General features: G+C 42.9%; 1 protein-coding gene across 1 annotated transcript in view; it reads left to right on the top strand.

The window, feature by feature from the left end:
- LOC120051130 (nuclear receptor-binding protein 2-like) overlaps positions 1-20,572 on the top strand; it is a 48,159-nt gene that overhangs the window by 20,598 nt on the left and 6,989 nt on the right. Inside the window, exons 2-9 of the mRNA XM_038997818.1 lie at positions 10,344-10,466; positions 11,115-11,216; positions 11,410-11,499; positions 11,789-11,829; positions 12,177-12,271; positions 12,525-12,548; positions 12,659-12,745; positions 15,140-15,195. Of these exons, the coding sequence (XP_038853746.1) occupies positions 10,344-10,466; positions 11,115-11,216; positions 11,410-11,499; positions 11,789-11,829; positions 12,177-12,271; positions 12,525-12,548; positions 12,659-12,745; positions 15,140-15,195 (618 nt within the window). The remainder of the gene's footprint in view (positions 1-10,343; positions 10,467-11,114; positions 11,217-11,409; positions 11,500-11,788; positions 11,830-12,176; positions 12,272-12,524; positions 12,549-12,658; positions 12,746-15,139; positions 15,196-20,572) is intronic.

Raw genomic sequence — 20,572 nt, 5'->3', positions numbered from 1 at the left:
CTGGTGAGACAAAACCGCGACTCGTCAGTGAAGAGCACTTTTTGCCAGTCCTGTCTGGTCCAGCAACGGTGGTTTTGTGCGCATAGCATTGCCGGTGATGTCTGGTGAGGAACAGCCTTACAACAGGCCTACAAGCCCTCAGTCCAGCCTTTCTCAGCCTATTGCGGACAGTCTGAGCACTGATGGAGAGATTGTGCGTTCCTGGTGTAACTTGGGCAGTTGTTGTTGCCATCCTGTACCTGTCCCGCAGGTGTGATGTTCAGATGTACCGATTCTGTGCAGGTGTTGTTACACTTGGTCTGCCAATGCGAGGACGATCAGCTGTCCTTCCTGTCTCCCTGTAGCGCTGTCTTAGGCGTCTCACAGTACGGACATTGCAATTTATTGCCCTGGCCACATCTGCAGCATGCCTAAGGCACATTCACGCAGATGAGCAGGGGCCCTGGGCATCTTTCTTTTGGTGTTTGTCAGTAGAAAGGCCTCTTTAGTGTCCTAAGTTTTCATAACTGTGACCTTAATTGTCTACCGTCTGTAAGCTGTTAGTGTCTTAACAACCATTCCACAGGTGCATGTTCATTAATTGTTTATGGTTCATTGAACAAGCATGGGAAACAGTGTTTAAACCCTTTACAATGAAGATCTGTGAAGTTATTTGGATTTTTACTCATTATCTTTGAAAAACAGGGTCCTGAAAAAGGGACTTTTCTTTTTTTGCTGAGTTCATATATATTCCAGACTCTGACATTGCTCGTTCTGATATTTATTTTTATATTTTTTATATTTCGGGATATTGTTTTGTATTGCAAGGTATTACTGCACTGCTCAAATCCAGCTTTATTTACATAGCACATTTTAGACATGAATGCAACGCAATGCGCTTTGTAGGAAGAAATATAAATAAAAAACGGTGAAAATAAAAACAGGAATATATACTGCACAACAAACATAAGAGGATAACATTTTTTTAAAAGCACCCTAAGGAACAGCAAAGCTAAAAGGTGTGTTTCGGCCCCCCTGAGTTTCTCTCGCAGGCTATTCCAGAGGCAGGGGTCATAGTAACTAAAGGCTGCCTCTCCATGCCTCTTGGTCCTAGGCTTTGGGATAGTTAAAAGGCCAGTGACAGAGGACTGGAGGGACTTACTGGGTACTTAACTTAAAAGCATGTCTGATATGTATTGGGGTGCACAATCATTGATTGATTTAAAAACCAATAGAAGAACCTTAAAATGAATTCTAAAACTCACAGGAAGCCAGTGCAGAGACCTTAAAGCTGGTGTAATGTGTGCTCTCCGTCTGGTCTTGGTCAGTCCCCTTGCTGCATAATTCTGCATGTTTTGGAATTGACCAATGGCTTTCTTGGGTAGACCAGACAGGAGAGCATTACAGTAACCAAGCCTGATTGTAATAAAAGCATGGATGAGACTCTGTATCAGCCTGAGATAGAAACGGCTGCACCATGTTAATGTTCCTCAGCTGGTAAAAAGCTATTTTGGTCACATTCCTAATGAGTGATTTGAAATTTAGTTCAGAATCTAAAATGACACCAAGGTTTTTTACCTGGTGTTGTATCTTTAACCGTGAATTAAAATGTACTGCCCGATTCTCTCTCTGTGCTTTGGTTCCAATAATAAGTACCTCGATCTTGTCTCTTTAGCTGGAGGAAGTTGTGAGCCATCCAAGTATTTAAATCACTAATACAGTCTAATAATTTATGTGGAGCTAAAATCCTCTGGTGACACAGAAATGTAAGCATTTCGCTGCACCTGCGATAAAATCTGCAAATCTGTGTATGCGACCAATAAACTTTGATTTTGTGTGCAATAATCCACTCCAGACTTCGTATATTTAGATCTCCCATTGTGCTTGGAAGTGATGGGTCGTTCGCGAACAGCTTTTTTTGAACAGACCTTTTTGGTGAACATCGAGAACTGAATCGCATCTGTGAAAGAGCCTTTCATTTGGCACCCTGATTTGCATACAGTCTTTTTTTGTTGCTCCAGATAACGATTATCTGTAGATCAGTTATAAAAGATTCTCTGGAGATGGTCATTCTTCACTGCGGGAACAGTAGCTAGTGGGGAGAGAGCCTCATTCTATCCACGCTCTTTTGCTATGTGTAAAAACAAAATCAGATTTTATTTTTTGCAAGCAATTTAATTTCGTCAGGGACGTTTTTCACAATCGTCAGATATCACATTTCACAATCCTTCATAATGATATGGCGTGATCCTGGACAACACCCTGTCGTTCTCAACTAACATCAAGGCGGTGACCCGTTCCTGTAGGTTCATGCTCTACAACATTCGCAGAGTACGACCCTGCCTCACGCAGGAAGCGGCGCAGGTCCTAATCCAGGCACTTGTCATCTCCCGTCTGGATTACTGCAACTCGCTGTTGGCTGGGCTCCCTGCCTGTGCCATTAAACCCCTACAACTCATCCAGAACGCCGCAGCCCGTCTGGTGTTCAACTTTCCCAAGTTCTCTCACGTCACCCCGCTCCTCCGCTCTCTCCACTGGCTTCCAGTTGAAGCTCGCATCCGCTACAAGACCATGGTGCTTGCCTACGGAGCTGTGAGGGGAACGGCACCTCCGTACCTTCAGGCTCTGATCAGGCCCTACACCCAAACAAGGGCACTGCGTTCATCCACCTCTGGCCTGCTCGCCTCCCTACCTCTGAGGAAGTACAGTTCCCGCTCAGCCCAGTCAAAACTGTTCGCTGCTCTGGCACCCCAATGGTGGAACAAACTCCCTCACGACGCCAGGTCAGCGGAGTCAATCACCACCTTCCGGAGACACCTGAAACCCCACCTCTTTAAGGAATACCTAGGATAGGATAAAGTAATCCTTCTAACCCCCCCCCCCCCCTTAAAAGAGTTAGATGCACTATTGTAAAGTGGTTGTTCCACTGGATATCATAAGGTGAATGCACCAATTTGTAAGTCGCTCTGGATAAGAGCGTCTGCTAAATGACTTAAATGTAATAGCCAACTTTTTTCGGCATTACATTAGAAATGTACTGTTTTTCATATATTTAAGGACTTCTGAACAAAGAGCCATTTGGGAGCCTAATAAACGTCTCTTTTAGGTGAATAGAGCCAAAAGATCCGGCTCAACGAAAAGACTCGGAATGACTATCACTATTACTTGGTATATGGGAATCCTGTGGGGGCTGGAACGATGAAACCCCTTTGATTTGGGAAATGTTTGCTTCATTAAAAACGACATGTGCTCAAAGAGTCAGGCTCATTACCCTTGAGTTGTCACAGCAGGAGCAACAATCTAAACCTCCATTTTTGAGACTTGACGAGCACAAACAGAAGCCTAATCATCATCAACACCTCGTTTTGTCTGTGGAATCTAAATGGAATCCTTGATTAAAGCACATAGGATAACCGAAACCTCCATTTTGGAGTCTTGACGAGCACCACAGATTATCCATTAAATTGACCAGATACTCAAGTGGCCGCTTTAAAAATGGAAGGCAGTCGGGAGGAGGCAAGATCAGGTGGGACCATTCAAGCCAATGGAAGGGCAGATATGCGTGTGAACAACAGGCACAATTTCCGATATAAAGTGTTTTTTCTAAAAGTTGCCGGGATGTCAGGTGGCCTACTTATGTCAGTACACTAATAACAACCTAAGCATTACTAAACTTCTATTTGATCCAATAAATCACACGTAGTAAATAAGCCATTACATGTTTTGTCGACCAAATTCGACACTCTCTCATTGGCCTCCATACAAAAACTCCTTCTTTGGTGAGTGAAAAATAAATAAATTAACGCCACCTGCTGGAGAAGACAGATTTTGGGCCCAGTTATCCCTCTCGCGTCGCCTCTTCGAGCACATAGCCTAGGCCTCATTATCAATACCTAGTTTAGTCGTAATAGTACATAGGCCAACCGGTATTTCTCCCTTGTACAAAAGAGCAATGTCCCTATCACGATGGCCTTCCACAAAGAAATCCAAGCATGGTTATAGGTTTTCTCTGTGATAAGGCAGGGTGTTTTCTGTCTGTAGTAGGTTATGCCTATAGCCTATTCTCTGTAAATTGTCTCTTGATGACAGTTGTGTTTCTATCACATGCCCTGGTGCTGGTGACTAAGGTGCTTATCTGGTACCACCAATTCATCATGCCCAATATGGTCGAGTCACAGGGAAGGATGGATCTCAGAGCAACATAGAGACTATAAATCAAAAAATTCTAATAACTTCATCAGATAAGGGGTTAATGTGTATGCCACATCAGACACAATCATCAATTGTGAACATGATTCGCAAATCCATATACTGTACTGGCAGTCTACTCTAGCCAGACTGTTTGTGAGTGCGAGAGTGTTTGTGTTTAGGTCCATGCTCTTTTTGTCGGCCTAGATGATTGCAATCAATTAAGAGCACCTGATCTCTTCAGTCCAAACTCAAGAGGTCTACCCTGAAAAGGAATCAACTAGATTACAACCCTTCTTTTTATTGAGTATTTTCCTCTTGGCCGCAGTAAAAGCTGCGTAGATTGGTGTGCTCTGTTCTGGATGTGTCTAGTGAGCAGTAGAGCACTGAGGTTACAGTGTTAGAATGGAAAGGAAGGCCTTCGCATGAATAAACCAGAGGTGAGAGGCAATAGCACACACACACGGGTATGTTCAGACACACACACACACACAAGCACACACATCATATGCGAAAACGAAGACACCCACATCTCTTTTAGAGGTGGAGATGAGATCAAAGACTCCTTTTCACCAGACTGAGCAGATTAGCTTATATAAAGAGGCTGTTCAACACTCGTTCTAATGCTTATCACATCATAGACCAGATGACTTTTAACTTCTAGAATGTGATTGTGTTTTAGTCATCTCTCTCCCCACTGGCGCTCTAAATACGGAGCTTTGTCACAAGGCAGACAAGGGGAACAAGGACAATGTGGCTAGTGTAATCTTGTCACCCTGGTACTGAAGGAAGCGCAACACACTGGAGACAGCGGACAAAGAGAGGGAATGATGCAGATGATTCCACAATGTTTCTTTTAGGGTGCAAAGAAACATTCACCTGATGTTACGAGAACGTTCCCAGAGCACATTTCGTCTGTTCTTTAATGGTTCCCAGAATGTTTCATTAGGGTTTAGGGAAGAGTCTGGTGGGAACATTGTGGGGACATCGCAAAAGATATGTTCCCAAAACACAAAAACTCTCGACTGTCAAATGCTCCCAATATAATTCTTACTTTGAGACACTTTATATGGTCATGATCAGAAAAGCAAAACTGATCCTAGATCGGCACTCATAGTCTTGGATACTTTGTAAATATGGACCCGGAAGTATGCAGTATATAAAGAGGATGGGGGAAGTGATGGTGAATAACCCAGTTACCAGTATTGTCCTGGGTTACTTATGTCTAAGAAGGTTAAAAAAGGAAGCATGGAATTCCTGATTGACCATAATGCCATGGCTATATACTGAAAAAAGAAGATATACAAGAGCTTCCCTAGTGGTGCAGAGGATTAAAGACCTGGCTTGGGAACCAAATGTTGCAGGTTCAAACCCCACGTGCAGATTGTCAACATATGACGTGTCAAAATTATGGTTGTGTTTGTATGATTAAATGTCCTGTGAATGAAATAAAAATGCATTGTGTCTCTATATCACCTACAATACAGTCCTCAAATCTTGAGAGAAACATAATGGGGGTGTTTTCCAATCTGCTTTCTTATACTTTAAAGAACTACAAATTTGCATGCTGAAAATGTTGTTAAATATATTTTGTTCTGAAGACCTCCAAGACAAGTTCAAATGTATATTGCGTGAACATCAATGGAATATTTTTTCAACCTAAAACAAATATGGAAATATGTCAGTCCTAAAAACGAACATATTTCATTCTTACAACATTAAGGGAATGTCCTGTGCAACCTAATTTAAACATTGTATGAATGTCATCACAACTGTGCATATTTTGTGTTTTGGGAACCTATCTCTTGTAATGTACCCACAACTTAATAAAATGTTCTGGGAACCTTTTAAAGAACTCAGAAAGGCTGTTCTGTCAACATTCTTGCAACATGTTATTGCAAGTCCAAGCACATATGAAGTTGTGTGTTTTCAAATAGTTGATTTGAGTGGTGTTACAAATAGACCGTTTTCCATTTGGGGAATGATTAGGAATCTTATGGTCTCCACTTCCCACTCAAGCTCTCCAGGCAACATCAACAAGGCTTCCTCCGTCATACAGTGTGTTTTGAGTGTAATAACGGCTCTGTGTTTTGGTACAGCTTTGGTACTACTGACTCAGGACTTAAGATCTCCCAGCCTGCCTTGCTCTCCTACATTCCATTCTTGACATGGCCTCTAAGGAAATGAACAAGTGAAACTTGATGTCAGCTTATCTCCATAACATCTCTTCGTGAAGTTGAAAGGGACAGAGTCTTCTATTTGGACGGGGCCATTAGACTAAATTCGCAGTGACCTGTCCAGATTGTGAAGGTCACCGAGTAAGGCAGGGGGTCTTGGTAATTGGTAGTGGGTCCTGGCAATGGGCCTTTTCTCTTGAAGGAACATGAGCTTTACAATGAGACTGAGCTAAGCGATGACAAATTCAATGTTAGGAAATGGTTTTACTTTCCATATGTCATTCAAGTTATTCCTTGGTTTGCAGTGTTGTGATGGAAGTCATTTTGTATTATTACAAACTATTGTATATTTGTTCAAAGTAAAGAATATCACTGGAATTGTTAGTTGGAAAACCAGTGAATCACAGAACAAAAAGAGTGCCAAACTTCCTCTACCTCTCCACCCGTTCTTCTATATCTGCATTGCCAGGGCGTTGGGAATCACTGTTCTGTGTGCCACACATCAACAGTCATCTCCGTAGCAAAGGAGTCGAGGCACTTCTTTGATGCGTGCTCTGCTTTGGTCCCAGCCAACCTTCAGAGAGTGAAGGCAGAAAACCATGGAAACAGACTCCCTCATGTACATACTCTACTGTACGGCAGCGCCACACAGTGTGGTGTAATGCAGATTCTCTGGCTGCAGCAGTCTCAATGGTCTGTATCAAGTCTACCATTAATGTTAAGTTGACGTAACTAAATGTAGTCGTGCGGTAGGCCTACTCTGATTCGTCATCTGGTATTCAAATTGGTGTAGGAGGAGGCGGAGAGCAAGAGAAACATGAGTGGGGAGACTGAGTGCTTTGTTATTGTCAGGACCCACACGCTTACATTGTTTCTCCCTCAGACAACGGCACTCTTTCATTTGTTCTCTGCTACAGTGAGACTACAGGTCAGTACAGAGACAGAGACGCCCACTGCAGGGCCAGGGATAGTGACGAGCTGACACATTGTAGAGGGCCTTAACATCCTCCCTTCCAACTCTCCCCTAAGCCTCCCTCCATTATCTCCTCTCTGTCTGACTCAGCCCACTAATTCTAGCACCCTGTCTCTAACACACACACAGAGACAATATGCTGGCCTTGTGCCACATGTGAATGAGCTTTTACTCCTCCTCGTTCTGTGTGTACTGGGGATGGTTCTAGTGGTGGGTTTCCCAGGGAGTGTATCTGTAATCAGGTTATGTCCAGGGAGGTCTGAGATCAGATCTTTAGTCAACCGGACTTCGTCCCAAATGGCACCCGCTTCCCTTTTGGTGCACTACTATTGACCAGGGCCCATAGCCATATGGTTCTGGTCAAAAGTAATGCGCTATAGGGACTAGATTGTCATTTGGGAGGCAGCCCTCACGTAGGGTTTGGAGTGGAGCCGGAGATGGGCCTCCACAAGCCTATTTATGCCTACTATAATGTATAAATCATAGTCCTGAGACGCGATAGTCTGTGTCCCGTTGTGACATAGCTCTGCGGGTCGGAGACCAACGTCCGCGGGGGACGCACAGCCCCTGACCTCATACGGACAGTGTGTATTAACGGTGTGGCCTAGGGGTAACGCCCCGGGCCGGAGGATTGCGGGTAATCTGTGCTGATCACTTGAGCTCAGACAGTCACTCGCAAGGCTTACCTGTGGCTGACTGTCTGTGGATTCCTGTAGATAGAGGTAGGATCTACTCCTCCTGAACTGCAAGCAATGTAAAAATTCATGTTGTTATCGACATCGTCTTTTCTTTATCAACTTGCGAGAGATCATGATCTATTTTTTTATCCATACTAACATAACTGAAAGCTGTCTAAAATGTAGCTGACCAGTTTCCTTGTTTATTAGTGTCAGGAAATGGACTGGTACGGATAATGTAAATAAACAAGCATGTAGTAAATCTATCAGACTAAATAGATATTCCAAACAACAGAAAGCCTTCCAGACAGATTTACCGAAATTACCTCTGTTATCTGATAATCTGTCTGATCAGCAAAACATCAACGTAGATGTTTGTGTTGTTTTGACGTGAACCCACCGACCTCTTCCCCACGCTTAACCCACCTCCCTTCGGCAGCCAATCACAGGCTGTTTACTAGTTTCACCCTACCATGACTGAACACCCAGCCCCTCCACCCCACCAAACACTCCGGGAGCCAAGTCCAGCACAGGGGCCTAACTGTTTCGTAACACCCAGAGAAAATATACAACAGCTCCCAAACATGAGTCCCTGTGTAGCCCCAGTAGACATGGTTTAGCTGAGAATTCCCAGCCAGCCCTGGCTCTCCATTAGGGTCACTATGTCAGAGCACTGTGTTCCTACTTCCTGCCCTGTATTGCCCCATAATCAGTTTATCATACCTCACTGAGTAGGAGTAGAACAAAGAGAGAGAGATCTCCCCACTGCAGCCCCTCTCGATTAGGCCTCTCCGTACTTCGAGTAGGAGAGTATTGGAACCTCACAGCTGGTTGTGTTGTGGACAAAGCCAACAGTGTTTACAATAATGTTTTAACTATGAAATGGATAGTACAGTACACCTCAGATAATGGTTTGCTCTAGCCAGGAACATAACAGTGATATTAAAAGCGCATTGTGTGGTCACACTGTGTTGCAACCTCACTTGGGCCGAAGCAGCCTGGAAGGATACCAATGTGGCAGGCTGCTGTCATCTGGGCTGTTTATTTTTGGCAGTTGAAAAGAGGCCATTTTTAGTCCATTTATAACTGTGTGAGCTTTTTCATTTCGTGAAAATGCGCCTATGAAAATGTCTAATGCGCTACTACTATGTAATTACTATTTAACAATACGTTAATAGTTCATTCAATCATAACTTGACTGCTTATGAACACTTAACTAGTAACTTTAATACAGGACACCCAAAATGAATGCTACACCAGATGTGTAGCTGTTTGGTGTCATAGTAACGGATGTTCTTTCTACTGCTCGGAATTCTTCGGTCTCTGTAGAGACGAGCAGGATGCCCACCAGTATCTGTAAAGAACAGGTTTGACCAATACCTATGTTCTTTTGCCTCTTTGGTGTTATCTGTCCATCAGGGGGAAAAAGATTGGGATAAGTTAGCTTGTGTGTGTTTAGCTCAGGCTTTGAGCTGCGGTGTGTGACTAACTGTTCTTTGGTTGTATTCTGGGTTGAGCAGTCATCTCAGTGCTGTGTCAATGCGTACTCCCTGCTAATCTGAGGGGGAATGAATGGGAGCCCAGGGCTTGTCTGTCTCTGTCAGCTCTGCCAGACTCTGGAACACAGCCGCAAACAGTGCTGGCGCTGTTTCCGCTCCGAGTCAGTCTGGCCTTTTCCCTGACTCAGTGTCCTCATAAGTCTGATAGCAGCACATGCTCCCGGCAGCCGGCTGCCCTCCCCCTCCATCTCTCACAAATCTTTCCCTCCCTCACTCTCTGCCTCTGTCTTTATCTCATCCTCTGGCTCACCCTCTCCCAATCCCTCACTCCCAATTTCTCTTTCTCTCTATCGCTCATCTCCCAATCCCCTACTCCCAATCTCTGCCTTTTGCTCTCTGTCCCATCCCCCCCTTGTCTCGCTCTTTCATTAATCCATCTCTTCACTCTGACAGAATCTCTGATCCTCACCCCCTTGTCTTTTTACATCATCCTGACACAGATGGTCAGGGCATAAGGTTTTTAGTAGTCAGACGTTATCAGTGCTTTTTACATAAGATCCATGTCCGTCCATTTAATGAATGAAAACCTCCATTTAGGATTTGAAATCGGGATCTATAGCTTTTCAAAATAGATGGGAATCTTACCCATGCAGGGTCATTCTAGATCTCCTGTGAGGTTTTGCGGCCATACAGAGCTGATTCGGAAACATCTAAATTATTCATGATAGCGGCTACATGTAGTAAATTGTGTCTGCAACAACACACATGCCATATTTATGGTTGTTCCTCTTCAGTTATAGCATCTGCGGTGCTTGTGAGATCTCTCATGTGTGTTTGTCTCCCCCTGCAGATCAGTCAAGGTAATGTCCCCGGTGTTGAGAGTGCGTCGCTGGCCATGGACACAGAGGAGGGAGTCGAGGTGGTGTGGAATGAGGTGCTTTTCAATGACAGGAAGGTCTTCAAGGCACAGGAGGTACGGCAAAGTTAGACATGGGGGTGTCACAAATAGCACCCTATTCCCTATATAGTGCACTATTGACCAGGGCTCATAGGACTCTGGTCAAAGTAGTGCACTACACTGAGTATACAAAACATTAAGAACACTGTCTTTCCATCACATAGACTGACCAGATGTATCCCGGTGAAAGTTATGATCCTTTATTGATGTCACCTGTTAAATCCACTTCAATCAGTGTAGATAAAGGGGAGGAGACAGGTTAAAGAAGGATTTTTAAGCCTTGAGACAATTGAGACATGGATTGTGTATGTTTGCCATTCACCCGGTTTGTGTCAAGAACTGCAATGCTGCTGGGTTTTTCACGCTAAACCGTTTCCCACGTGTATCAAGAATGGTCCACCACCCAAAGGGGGTGCACCTCAATATTAGGAAGATGTTCCTAATGTTTGGTATACTCAGTGTATATAGGGAATAGGGTGCCATTTGGGACACAGACAGAGTTTCTATTGTCACTGGCTGTATGTTCCATTCGATGTACTTCCATTCTCCAGAGCGAGCACACAAATGGAAGTACGAGTCAATGGTTTAAAAGTGCGTATTTTGGCGAACCATCTGTGCTACTCGTAAGTACTCAAACCTCTCCCCACTCCATCTCTTTTTCAGGAGAAGATTAAAGAGATGTTTGAGAACCTGATGCAGGTTGAGCACCCAAACATAGTCAAGTTCCATAAGTACTGGCTGGACATGAAAGAGAGTCGAGCTCGGGTAAGTCTGCTATCTAGATCAATCTCTATGGCCTGTCATTCTCACTCATTCTCTTAGGAAATGTCTCTCTCTCTCTTTATCTCTGGAACCCGAATCTATTGGTTTGGTCTGCACACTGACAGTATCTCTGAACTGGGATCGATTGCTTTGGTCTGCACCCTGATAGTATCTCTTTCTGCTATCTGCTGGACAGGTCATCTTTATCACAGAGTACATGTCCTCAGGCAGCCTCAAGCAGTTTCTCAAGAAAACCAAGAAAAACCATAAGACCATGAACGTCAAGGTCAGTGTCTTTCTCCTATTGGGGAAATAACTTCTGACCGCTGGCTGTGACACGAGTCAGTGAGTTATACGTTTTGAAACACTTAAAACAGGGAGGTACTACATGAACACTATATTTCCACTAAAAACACACATTTTCTTTGTACATTCCAAAATGTTTTGCTACCTTGTACTGAACCCGTCCCTGGTCAGACGTTAGGGGATTATACTTAAGTCGTTTTCTATCCTTCGCAAAACTTCAATCATATCCCACTTTTTAAGTGTCTGCAGTTCACTGTTATGTATTCCAGGCTTGGAAGCGATGGTGTACCCAAATTCTCTCTGCCCTCAGGTAAGACCAATAACATTCTCGTCCCCACTATTATTTTCAGTGACAGCGTAAACTATTACTCTAGTACTGGGGATCTCTTGTCGTGGAGAGCTAATGGGTATGCAGACTTTTGTTCCAGTCCAGCAGTAACACATCTGATTAATATAATAATAATAATAATAATAATATATGCCATTTAGCAGACACCTTTAGCCAAAGTGACTTACAGTCATGCGTGCATACATTTTTTTACATATGGATGGTCCCGGGATTCTACTAATCATTGTCCAGTAGTTTTCCGGAGGCAAGAGTTGGAATTAGAGACCCAAAGTGTCCAGTCATTTGATTGCCATGTTATTTACCACCAGTTACCTGCACTCCTGTGAACCGCCCATTATCCATGGCAACCTGACCTGTGACACCATCTTTATCCAACACAATGGCCTCATCAAGATTGGCTCAGGTCTGATACAGTAAAGACTTTCTACCTAACCTAACATATACCTAACCCTGTCGTAGCATGGCCTTTAGGAACAACTCAATTGTGACTTGACAGCTTTATCTGAATAAATGGTAGTAATAACAGTTAGCATTGCATGCTAGCAAACTCCTCTACATTGTGTGTAATACAATTACCCGAAGGTGTATTGTCATTGTTGTTGTCGTTCTATGCCACTGAAGTTAATACTGGATACTCTGCTCTTTTCTATCCACAGTATGGCACCGGCTGTTTGTGAATGGTAAGAACCATATAACATGCTGCATATCTTATTCTCAGTGAATGTCACAATATTCTGTGTAGTCGGGTGTCTGGGTTATAAAATTGTATCTGTCTATCTTGCCCTCCTAGTGTTTCCGGAGGCCAGTGTTCATGGTAAAGTCCGCCCCAACCGAGACGAACAGAGGAACCTGCACTTCTTCTCTCCTGAATATGGCTGTGAGTGTTTTACTGATCCTTCCTCTATTTCTATATCTATTATGTCTGGGCCCGTATTCATAAAGCATCTCAGAGTAGGGGTGCTGTTCTAGGATCAGGTCCTTTTTATTCATGTAATCTTATTCATTATCATCTAAGAGGCTAAACTGATCCTAGGCGCTTGAATGAATATGGGCCTTTCTTGCTTTTATGGGTTGCCAGTTTCACTATAGATGCGGGAAAAGAGGTCATTGGAACTCCAAAACAATAGAAATGCCATGGAAACGCGTTGGGGAAAGATCCCAAATCTCCTCATTGCCCCCCAGCAAAATAAGCCTACATTTAAGCTATTGTTTATAGTTAAGCCTACATTTAGGCTACTTGCCTAGTTAAATAAAGGTTACATATACAGTGGGGCAAGAAAGTATTTAGTCAGCCACCAATTGTGCAAGTTCTCCCACTTAAAAAGAAGAGAGAGGCCTGTAATTTTCATCACTTCAAATATGACAGACAAAATGAGAAGGAAAAAAATCCAGAAAATCACATTGTAGGATTTTTAATGAATTTATTTGCAAATTATGGTGGAAAATAAGTATTTGGTCACCTACAAACAAGCAAGATTTCTGGCTCTCACAGACCTGTAACTTCTTCTTTAAGAGGCTCCTCTGTCCTCCACTCGTTACCTGTATTAATGGCACCTGTTTGAACTTGTTATCAGTATAAAAGACACCTGTCCACAACCTCAAACAGTCACACTCCAAACTCCACTATGGCCAAGACCAAAGAGCTGTCAAAGGACACCAGAAACAAAATTGTAGACCTGCACCAGGCTGGGAAGACTGAATCTGCAATAGGTAAGCAGCTTGGTTTGAAGAAATCAACTGTGGGAGCAATTATTAGGAAATGGAAGACATACAAGACTACTGATAATCTCCCTCTCGATCTGGGGCTCCACACAAGATCTCACCCCGTGGGGTCAAAATGATCACAAGAACGGTGAGCAAAAATCCCAGAACCACACGGGGGGACCTAGTGAATGACCTGCAGAGAGCTGGGACCAAAGTAACAAAGCCTACCATCAGTAACACACTACGCCGCCAGGGACTCAAATCCTGCAGTGCCAGACGTGTCCCCCTGCTTAAGCCAGTACATGTCCAGGCCCGTCTGAAGTTTGCTAGAGAGCATTTGGATGATCCAGAAGAAGATTGGGAGAATGTCATATGGTCAGATGAAACCAAAATAGAACTTTTTGGTAAAAACTCAACTCGTCGTGTTTGGAGGACAAAGAATGCTGAGTTGCATCCAAAGAACACCATACCTACTGTGAATCATGGGGGTGGAAACATCATGCTTTGGGGCTGTTTTTCTGCAAAGGGACCAGGACGACTGATCCATGTAAAGGAAAGAATGAATGGGGCCATGTATCGTGAGATTTTGAGTGAAAACCTCCTTCCATCAGCAAGGGCATTGAAGATGAAACGTGGCTGGGTCTTTCAGCATGACAATGATCCCAAACACACCGCCCGGGCAACGAAGGAGTGGCTTCGTAAGAAGCATTTCAAGGTCCTGGAGTGGCCTAGCCAGTCTCCAGATCTCAACCCCATAGAAAATCTTTGGAGGGAGTTGAAAGTCCGTGTTGCCCAGCAACAGCCCCAAAACATCACTGCTCTAGAGGAGATCTGCATGGAGGAATGGGCCAAAATACCAGCAACAGTGTGTGAAAACCTTGTGAAGACTTACAGAAAACGTTTGACCTCTGTCATTGCCAACAAAGGGTATATAACAAAGTATTGAGATAAACTTTTGTTATTGACCAAATACTTATTTTCCACCATAATTTGCAAATAAATTCATTAAAAATCCTACAATGTGATTTTCTGGATTTTTTCCCCTCATTTTGTCTGTCATAGTTGAAGTGTACCTATGATGAAAATTACAGGCCTCTCTCATCTTTTTAAGTGGGAGAACTTGCACAATTGGTGGCTGACTAAATACTTTTTTGCCCCACTGTATGTATTTCCCACTATGTTGAGGTGAAAATCTGTGTATAATGCTTGTTTGGATGTCAACCCCAATACATGTTCATGTCATCGTCATCAATCAACTGCATTATAGGTAAAAAAAAAAAAAAGGCATTGACTACCACCACCGATTTCTGTAAAACAGCCAAATATATCCAAATCGGACTTTAGTAACCCCATTGCGGACCTGTTACAATACATCAATCATGACGGATTTGACGAATATCCACTTTCTTCGGTCAGATTTGTTGAATGTGTGCTAATACAGCGTCCTTCTATCCCCCATGGTCTGAGTTCCATTGACCTCTTTACCGCATCTATGGAATTTCTCAACATGCTGTGACTAGACAGTCATTATCTTACATATTGATTCCAACTCTTCTCTTATGTCTAGTGGCTGAGGATGACTATGCTATTGACATCTTCTCCTTCGGGATCTGTGCTCTGGAGGTGAGAATCCAGCTGCCATGGTTTATAAATGTATTATAAACCTTATGTGTTGCATTTAGGACTGTTGCAGTGACCTTATTACCGCCACACATGCAGTCATGAGTCATGACCACAGTAAAATTCCACGTGACCGTTGAGTTACGGTAATCTCCTTTTATGCACTCTGGACTAGGGCTGTGGCGGTCACGAAATAACTTAGAATTGCGTGGCATTATTTTATATTATTTTATTTGATGAAGAATACAATTGAACAAATCTGAATAAAATTGAATGGATATTTTATCCAAACGATTTGAGGGAGTGCACACATGCGGCTATTCTGTGTTTAGGTGTTCAAAAATAAATAGGTACTCCTATATGCTTAATTTAGAGTTAATGTAAGTTTAGTTGTTCTACAAACGTTGGGCTATATGTTTTGATTTTTAATACATTGTAAGGCTACATGATGCGACTCCAAGTTGCTTGAAAGGCATGAGCTCTGCTTTCTTTTTTTTGCGCAGGCTGTACACACTTTATCAGCCTCTCATTCACAATTTGACAAGCACTTGATAATGCCTCGAATTTCACAGTGGCATCCCCTTTGTGTGGCCATAATGCACCCTAAAAAAATCCATGCCTTTTGCCGCCAGTGACCGTTGTGCCCTTGGCCCGGAGTGTTGCGTTGTGCCCTTCTCCCTGAGTGCTGCATGCTCCAAAGCCCCTCTCACTCACATGGCTCTCCATAACGTGATCGGGTCTTTCTCACAGGCTACAAGTGAAGTCCGACATATCGGGGATGCAACTGCGTGTGTCCTTATCCAATTCCGAGGTGCATATTGAAGATATTGGAAGAACTGTCCACATTTACTTTTAATCTGCCAAAAAGATGAGTAGCCCTAACGAACAGCAAAAGCACTAGCCTATGTCAATCTACCATCCTCCATAGTACAAAAGTTGACCTATTCTGTGCGAGAAATAAATATTCCAAACATAGTCTGGGACAGTTGTAGGATGCAATAGATCCCAAATAGATAGATTTGATAGATCCTTATCAAAATATTGACTAGGCTACATTGGCTAGGCTACATCAGGTGTGCGACTATGATTTGAAAAAGTCGCAAAATAATGCATTGTTTCTTGCCTTATGCTGGACCCCATTCACAAGTGATAGGCTAATATTATCACCCATCAGACTATTCTTGATTTAATCTTGTCTTTACATATACTAAATAATATATGTGGGAAATTTGTTTTGATTTAGAATGGACCATTATCATGCATCTGTCTTGAAACAGGGGCAGCGGGAAATAATACATGTCATCTATGCACTTAAATAGCGAATGGAGAACGCTTTTCCCATGGTTAATTTTCATGCCAGCCAGGTAGGCTATACTGCTGTTGTAAAGATAAGCAATGTGCTTAATATTATGAAGTTGAGAAATAAATATAGTAGGCCTAGCCTATAGAAAGCTGATGGGAGCCTCCTCTTTTTAATAGAGGCCATCAAGCTTTCTTGCGCAATTGCATAGCCTATAGAAATGTAGCGCAACATGAGCTCACGGGCTCTCATGAAGTGTTTGATTAGATTTTTGATCACATTTGCATTGATGTCAGAGTGATTAGAGGGACAATAGAGTGCTGAGTTCCAGGGAGTTACCAAGTTTGGTAGGCTACTAATGACCATCAGCAGCATCAGAGCTTGGAGAAGCCTAACTACTGTGACTAAACAGTCACGTGGAATTTGACTACCTTCATGACTAGTGACCGCCAGTGTGGCGGTAATACGGTCACCGCAACAGCCCTACTCTTTACATGCGTTGGCAGTACCCAACTCGCTAACTACCCTAATGGCCTGGTACTCAGGGCTCTATTGTCCCTCAAACCACTCTGACATCAATAGAAATCCAATCGAAAAGCACATCAAACACATTATCAAAACAATAACGTGCTTTTAAAACTCACGTCACTGTGATTGATCAATTTGAAGAAAGAAGTTCAACAACAGCTTCAAATGTTGTTTCAAAGCCTAACATAACTAAATGGGCAGCGCTTTCTAAGGTGATAATTAATTCAAACCCCCCATACGCATATTAGAGCTTACGCATAGGCCTATGAGCCCAAGCCCGAAAAAAAACCTTTAAAGAACGACCAGGCATCCTCGACTGACGGGATGAGGTCAATATCCTTCCAGGATACCCGGGCCAGGTCGATTAGAAAGGCCTGCTCGCAGAAGTCTTTTAGGGAGCGTTTGACAGTGATGGGTGGTGGTCGTTTGACCGCGGACCCATAGCGGATGCAGGCAATGAGGCAGTGATTACTGAGATCCTGATTGAAAACAGCAGAGGTGTATTTGGAGGGCAAGTTGGTCAGGATAATATCTATGAGGGTGCCCATGTTTACGGATTTAGGGTTGTACCTGGTGGTTTCCTTGATAATTTGTGTGAGATTGAGGGCATCTAGCTTAGATTGTAGGACTGCTGGGGTGTTAAGCATATCCCAGTTTAGGTCACCTAACAGAATGAACTCTGATGATAGATGGGGGGCAATCAATTCACATCTGGTGTCCAGGGCACAGCTGGGAGCTGAGGGGGGTCAGGCGGCAACAGTGAGAGACTTATTTCTGGAGAGATTCATTTTTTTAATTAGAAGCTCGAACTGTTTGGGCATAGACCTGGAAAGTATGACAGAACTTTGCAAGCTATCTTTGCAGTAGATTGCAACTCCTCCCCCTTCGGCAGTTCTATCTTGACAGAAAATGTTGTAGTTGGGTATGGAAATCTCAGAATTTTTGGTGGCCTGCCTAAGCCAGGATTCAGACATGGCAAGGACATCGGGGTTGGCGGAATGTGCTAAGGCAGTGAGTAAAACAAACTTAAGGAGGAGGCTTCTGATGTTAACATGAAGCTGGATCCAGGGGCAGGAAGAAGGTCATACACAGGGGTCCAAAAAGGAAATAGTACAGACAGGGAAAATGCTACTAACGTCGTCCGGGAGATCAGGCAATAGGTTGATAACAGGAAATCCGATAGGCTAAAGTACAGGCAGGGAATAGGCAAAAGGCGTCGTTAGGGAGGCAGGAAAAAACAATCATACACGGGAGGAGTAAATTATGGGGAAAAACAGAGCTCCGAATAGAAGTGTGTCACAAAACAAACAATACCTCACAATGATGGGGTGCAAAGAACTGAACTAAATAGTGTGTGATAATGACATACAGGTGTGTGAACAGGTGATCAGAGTTCAGGTGATTGGGATCTGGAGAGTGAGCTGCGTTCACGGGATCTATGTGTTTGAGTGTGTGAGTTGGAAGCAGACATTACAACTAGACAGGACTTGAAACACCATAATAGTGTTTTCAATCTTTTTGGGTAGTGCTCCCAGTCCCTGGCACACAACACTTGATTAAGTGGCGTTACAACACACCATGTAATGTTTCAAAACATCTCAGGATGATGTGTTTCAATACTCCAGGAAAGTTAAGGTTTCATCTCCTTGAAGTTGGTGGCAGTTCAGTTGCCACTAGTTTTGGTGTTACAAAGCACTTCATTATAAAAGTATAGTAGGGCCTAATAGGGCATTTTTTATATTGTCATAATTAATAGGCTGACAAATTACCTTTAGCTACAGAATATCTCACCACCATGTATTTCAATCTCCCCTCTCTCCTTCATTCCTTTCTCCAGCGTGCAGAGAGAGAGGAGGTCAACAATTTAATGAAATATGTTTCGTTGTGAAAACATGTTGCTATCAATGTTCCCGAACAGATTTCACTTGGTTTTCCAAATTAAGCACTGGGTAGCTGCAGGAACAGGGTTGGAGAGACCATGGCATACAGAGTTTGGGCATAATATCACCTGTCATGCAGTGAGAGGCTGCATGCTCCTCAAACAGTGGTTTATGCATGGAGTGAAATAACCGGAGAAGCCAAACAGCCAGATTGAAAAACGACCAGCGGGAAAGCAGCCTCCATTCGCTATCCGAGTGCATACGGATGACATGTATTTTTCCCCTGCCCCTGTTCCTGCCCATTTGATAATAGGCCATCCTAAATCTCAAGTAATTTTACATATTAGTAAAGACAAGATTAAATTGAGATAGGCTACACACGCTGTTCTTGAGGCAAGGAACAGAGCGCACGCTTTTTTTGCTACTTTCTCAAGTCATCAATAGCCTGTAGTCGCATCATGTAGGTCATATATGTTTTCATTTCTAAGATATTCTAAGGTTTGTATCATTCACAACTAAAGTTGACAAATAATTAAAAATCTTGCGTATAGGACCTGTTTCAAATGCTCATCATAGCCACTTCATATGCACACTCACTCCAGAATGGAACAAATATATTTTCTATTTTATTTAGCTAATGACTGTAAAAACTTAAATCCCCTTGGATTGATGAGGAATTGAAAAATGGTATGGTTGAGAGAGATGAGGCAAAGGGTATGGCAAATAAGTCTGGCAGCGCAACCGATTGGCAAACGTACTGCAAATTGAGAAATCATGTGACTAAACTGAATAAAAATAAGAAACTACACTACGAAACAAAAATAAATGATATAAGGAATGACAGTAAAAATCTTTGGAGCACTTTAAATTACATTTTGGGCAAAAAGGAAAACTCCGCTCCATCATTCATTGAATCAGATGGCTCATTCATCACAAAACCCACTGATATTGCAAACTACTTAAATTATTTTTTCACTGGCAAGATTAGCAAACTTAGGCATGACATGCCAGCAACAAACTTTGACACTACACATCCAAGTATATCTGACAAAATTATGAAAGACATGCATTTTAATTTTGAATTCCATAAAATGCGAGTGGAAGAGGTAAAAAATTATTGTCTATCAACAATGACAAGCCCCCGGGGTCTGACAACTTGGATGGATAATAGTGGACGATATTGCCACTCCTATTTGCCATATCTTCAATTAAAGCCTACTAGAAATTGGGAAGCAAAAGTCAATCCCGCTACCTAAGAATAGTAAAGCACCCTTTCCTGGCTCAAATAGCCATCCAATCAGCCTGTTACCAACCCTTTGTAAACTTTTGGTAAAAATTGTGTTTGACCAGATACAATGCTAATTTACAGTAAACAAATTGACAACAGACTTTCAGCACGCTTTTAGGGAAGGACACTCAACCAGCACAGCACTTACACAAATGACTGATGATTGGCTGAGAGAAATGTATGATAAAAAGATTGTGTGGGCTGTTTTGTTAGACTTTATCGATAATAGTCTGCTGATGGAAAAACGTATGTGTTATGGCTTTACACCCCCTGCTATATTGTGGATAAAGAGTTACCTGTCCATCAGAACACAAAGGGTGTTCTTTAATGGAAGCATCTCCAACATAATCCAGGTAGGATCAGGAATTCCCCAGGGCAGCTGTC

Source organism: Salvelinus namaycush, chromosome 7 (assembly GCF_016432855.1).
Source record: "Salvelinus namaycush isolate Seneca chromosome 7, SaNama_1.0, whole genome shotgun sequence".
Taxonomy (NCBI): Eukaryota; Metazoa; Chordata; class Actinopteri; order Salmoniformes; family Salmonidae; genus Salvelinus; species Salvelinus namaycush.
This window is presented reverse-complemented; position numbering and strand designations above follow the sequence as displayed.